Below are 5092 nucleotides of genomic sequence, written 5' to 3'. Positions count from 1 at the left end.
CTCTCGCTCTCTATATATATATATTCATCCATCCAATTAATTCGTTCCAGCCACCCAGAAATATATATATATATATATAAAAACCTAAAAACCAATTAATTCGTTCCAGCCACCCAGAAATATATATATATATATATAAAAACCTAAAAACCAATTAATTCGTTCCAGCCACCCAGAAATATATATATATATTAATATAACCAAATAATTTGTTAATTGGTTTTTAGGTTGTTTTTTTTAATGGGGAAAATTCATTAAAAAAAAAAGACTAGAAAATTCGATCGAGACATGAGTGCTGTTGTAGAACGGAGTAATGCAAAACTATTGTAATGTCAAAACTAACTTGTGTCTAAATTTTTGGACACATCAGATACTTTGACGACTACTGATTCCACATCACCATGTCATTAATTATACAGAATATGATCACTTTTTTTTTTGTATTTTGTAATTTATTTACATATTTCAAATAGTTGTCATACTAGTCAAATCATAAAGTAATTAGATAAGAAATCGTTTTTATCAGGGCTGACGTTGATAAACTGAAGCAAAAAACATTATGAAAGTTTTTGTGTGGACATTTATGACCAGGAAGGTGTACAGAAGCTATCTTATTTAAAATCTCGAACCCTGAACCTTCTTCTGCATGTAAGGCTATAATAATAATGATAACTGTTACACTATAAAACCATGTTAATGTTTTGGCTTTTAGGATATTGCTTTTTAACAAAGGGAAATAAAAATCCATGTTTTCAATCTTTAAAAAAAAAAAAACACTGCTTGTTTCCTTTGAATTACCACTTATTGTTTTTAGATCAAAAGCTTGTGTTGTAAATGCTCGTTTGGTTATAGATACTCTGTCTGTCTCCTGTCTAACTACTATTTGTTGTGCATTTATTCTTTCCATAGATGAAAAAGAAATTACAGACATGGGTTCTTCCAGAGAAGTAACTAGCAAGAGTGATTCAGAGCAAGAGGAAATTCAGAATCCGGAGGGGAACGGACACGTTCCAGAAGAGGAAGAAAAGCAAAGGAAACAAGATGATGCCTGTGAGACAGAGACACCACAGCCATAGCTGCACAATATCAAGCTGAAGCTCGGATATCTGTTTAAACAAGTATGACGACTACCGTAGTGTTGTCCCGGTAGGTTGCCCTTTATTTGATTGAAAGGCGTTTTAATTTTTTTGTCTGGCATGACTTGAAATGTTAGACTGGCGGCTACATACCGTAGATTCATAAGGTAAATTCCAAAGGCTGCTTATCCAAAAAGTATTCAGCAAATGTCGCTGTCGTGTACTGTACATGCTAGCAACCTAACTTAGTTTTATCACTTTGTGATTATTGTGTGCTATTAACTGGGCAGCTGGTATATGAGTTATTTTAGATCAAAACGTCTGTTTTTTATCTCAGACTGTCACTTTGTTATTCAATAGCTGTTTGAAGTTGAGCAGTGATATTTTAGGGGAACATACTTTTACCACTTTTATGCAAATTCACTTAGTAACATGCTTGGGTCTAAAACAGATCGTTCCTTACAGACCTGTTTAGCAGATTTGTCCTAAACTCTCATTTGTGTTAGTCTAGTGATGGTAATGAGCCACTGTGTGCCTCCTCCACCCTGAGGATGGGTTTATGTAACCATGGCAACACACTAGTAGAAAGAACAGCTACTTGTATTGCAGAGATTTGTGTAGTCTTTTGCGTTCAGGCCTAAGGTATGGTTTAACACCTCCTTTGATCCAATAGAGTCATGTTATGGTCATCGGGTTCGCATTATTCCACCAATCAGACCTGCTATCGTGTATGGTTTAGAGCAGGCGTGGGAACTCAAAAAAAAAAATGACATGTAAATAAAGGTCATAAATGCTAAAATGCTTTAAGCTTTTTCTATGCCATCTACTGGAGAAATGTGAACATTGCAGGGAAAAGGCAGAAGTATAATGTTCATAGAAATGAATAATATCATTCAGACAAGTTTGGCATGCCGGATTAAAAGTTGGACGTTGTAGATAAAGAAATAGATAAAGATTTTCACAAAGAATCAACAGGATGGACAGGATTATAATCAAGCAAATCAGATTGGACAGTTAAGGTGAAGCAGTTGGAGATAAATTTGAAAGCTGAGGTTTAGATGTTACAGCCGGAGAAGGTGACTTCTCAACTGTATTATTCATCTTATACACAGTACCGTTAGGTTATCTGAATCGATTGTTTAAAGCACCTTCTAAACTTAATTTAAAGTAAATAAGTAAGTAATTATGTGTCACTGCATCTCTGTAGTTTTTCTTTAAGTTGAAAATCTGAAGCCTAGCAGTTGAGCGTATATTTTCCACTGTCATACGATGATGCATGTGCCTTTTGATGCTATTGTATTTTATATTACAGCATAAGCTGCCAAATGTGAAGCATGTGTAAACACTGATAACCTAACTATTTGCCACTATCTCTTCAAATGCTTCTCTTTTTTGCTTTAGAAATCGTTATTCTGTTTTTAAAACATGATAAAAATATAACGTGGTGTTTTTTTTTATTTTTATTGTAACTATTTATTTGATGACCTTAAATTAAAAGCATTCATTTAAAATCCTAGGCTGTCAAGTTGCAGTTACAATTTCTGTTTAATTAGATCTATATTTGTATCTCTTAAATTAAAGCAAAACTCAAAGTGAGGGGTAGTTTCCTGTATTCTCCTTTATTTATGAGAAAAAAACCCACAAATACTGTACGAATGAAAGTTGTAGTAAGTAGTATATAGTGGCATATGCGCATGTAACCACTTTTATTGATGATTTTTTTTTTAGAGTCATAACGATGCGACACTTAGGATTTAAAAATGTCAAAAAATGTTATTTTCATAAGTGACACCAACACAATCGCAGCGCATGGCATGAAAATAAAAGACTATTTAAGGGGGGGACATGTGGAACTATGCAATAAGAGTTGGGATACTGTTCGTAATAAGTATTTTAATTTGATATCTGTATTTATTACTACAGAACAAGATCACTTTTGTGTAGGTTCAGATTAAATTAGCTGAATAAAGGAAAATTTTTTTTTTTTTTTACTAGACCTGCTATTACAGAAATCTGTGATGCTTTTTTTTATTAAAAAAAAAAATAGGACTTCATTCCACAAAGTTTTTTTGTACTGTTAATAGAGAAATTATTATTTGTGTTTATGCCACTGCTATAGGCTCACGCTTTTCTGGTGGGAAATATGGATCATTTGGTTTGACAAAAAAATAAAACGTAATGGAGATAAGATTAGACTTTATTCATCGCACACTTGGGAAATTCAGTTGTTACAGCAGCAGGATAGACATGTAGTACTAAAAGTAAAGTAACAGCAGGGTAGACATGGTATTTACATGGTGATATAAATATCAAACTTTAAAGTGACCTGCAGGGAAAAATAAAGTGAAGTGAGTATAAAAATACAAACAATTTGCAGTGTAACTATGTACAGGCTTGGTATATGTAAACAATATTGGTTGAAAGATTGTTATATGTTGAAAGACCAGAACAGTACTATAGTTGTGCATTAAACAGTCTGATGGCTGATGGGGGAAAGACATCCGAAAGTGTTTAGTTGCAGCAACGGATTTTAGCTTGGCTAAAATCCTCCTCTCTCCCACATCTTCCAGAGTCTCTAAGGGACAGTTTGCAACCAATCTGGCTCTCCTAACCAGCTTCTCCAGATGATTTTTCTCTGTAGAGGTTAAACCACTCCCCCAACGGATGATTGTGTAGAATAGTGCAGAAGTCACCACAGAGCCATAAAAGGTTCTGAGGAGTGTCCTACACACCTCAGTCTCCTCAGTAGGTGGAGACGACTTTGACCGTTCCTTTACAGGACACCAGTGTTTGTAGACCAGTCCAGTTTATTGTTCAAGTGAACACTCAGTTATTTGTGATCCTCGACCATCTCTGTCGTTGCCCTGAATGTTCACTGGTTCACAAAGTGGTGGGAGGCTCTCCTATGGAAATCAGTCACCGTCTCCTTGGTTTTACAAGGGTTTTAGTTATTATAAGTGGGTATGACAGTTTGGTGAAAAAGTTGTAATCATCAAGATTTGGGACGTAAACATTTACAAGAATGAATGGAAGAGAGAATAGCTGTCAAGCAACAATAACACAGATGTCGCAACAACGCCTGAAATGCGACATCTTTGTGTATAAGGATCGCAGTGCCTCTGGCCTTGACATTAAACCGTGAGTGGTACAGTTGGCCAACCTACCTTCTTTTAAGATAATTTACATAATCCATTTTTAGATGAGTTTCCTGTATAAATACGATGTCTGCCCGTAGGTGTTGAAGATCAGATATTATCTTTTGTCTGAGTGAGACAAGGGGAGGGGGTAAAAAAAAAAACAAAACAAGGTAAGCAAAAGGTAAACATAGAAAATGTAAGGCTGAAAAAAAACTCCCTCTGGCAAAAAGCACAAAGAACATGTGCTGCCTATACTTAAACTACTAACCACTACTAACTCCAGGGGGCGTTCTAACACCGGGGGGCGTTCTAGCAGGAAGTGCAAAAACAAGACAGACAGGGGAAGTCAGTGCAAAGAAGAACACGCTAGTTTTTATTTAGCACGACAGTGAATTATTTTCATCATGGAAAGCACACGAAGAAGTTCGTATGACGCAGCTTTTAAGTTAAGGGCCATCGATCTGGCTAGCCAGGGAGGAAATAGGGCTACTGCACGTAAGCTTGGCGTTAATGAATCCATGGTGAGACGTTGGAGACGGCAGCGGGAAGAAGAGAGCAGCGCACCTTTACCTCGGGATGACAGTGACACGGAGAGAGACTAAAACGGTATGTGACGAAGTTTTTCTGAGGCTGTTCAACTCCGACACTGAAGAAGACGACTTCAGCGGTTTCAGTGCGCAGGAGGAAGATGAATTAAGCTATCAATTACTTTTCTGTTTTGTTCGACCGGCACTTTTACTGCCGTGTTACAGGCACTGTTCGGAAACAATCAGTTCAGGTATATAAATAAGCATTTACGGTACAAAATCTTTCTGTGTTCTTGTGTATCCGGTAAATATGTTACTCACTTATATGTGTAAATTTATATGTTTTTTTTTT

General features: G+C 36.0%; 1 protein-coding gene across 4 annotated transcripts in view; it reads left to right on the top strand.

Annotated features, from left to right (window-relative positions):
- The window catches only part of LOC103387765 (endoplasmic reticulum junction formation protein lunapark-B-like), a 15941-nt gene extending 14098 nt beyond the window's left edge, over positions 1 to 1843 (top strand). For all 4 annotated transcript variants that reach the window (XM_008322534.3, XM_025060859.1, XM_008322532.3 and 1 more), the window contains one exon: positions 910 to 1843. In XM_008322534.3, the coding sequence (XP_008320756.1) occupies positions 910 to 1076 (167 nt within the window). In that variant the 3' untranslated portion in view covers positions 1077 to 1843. The remainder of the gene's footprint in view (positions 1 to 909) is intronic.
- The last annotated feature ends 3249 nt before the right edge of the window (positions 1844 to 5092 follow it).

Source organism: Cynoglossus semilaevis, chromosome 12 (genome assembly GCF_000523025.1).
Source record: "Cynoglossus semilaevis isolate Cse_v1.0 chromosome 12, Cse_v1.0, whole genome shotgun sequence".
NCBI classification, from domain to species: Eukaryota; Metazoa; Chordata; class Actinopteri; order Pleuronectiformes; family Cynoglossidae; genus Cynoglossus; species Cynoglossus semilaevis.
This window is presented reverse-complemented; position numbering and strand designations above follow the sequence as displayed.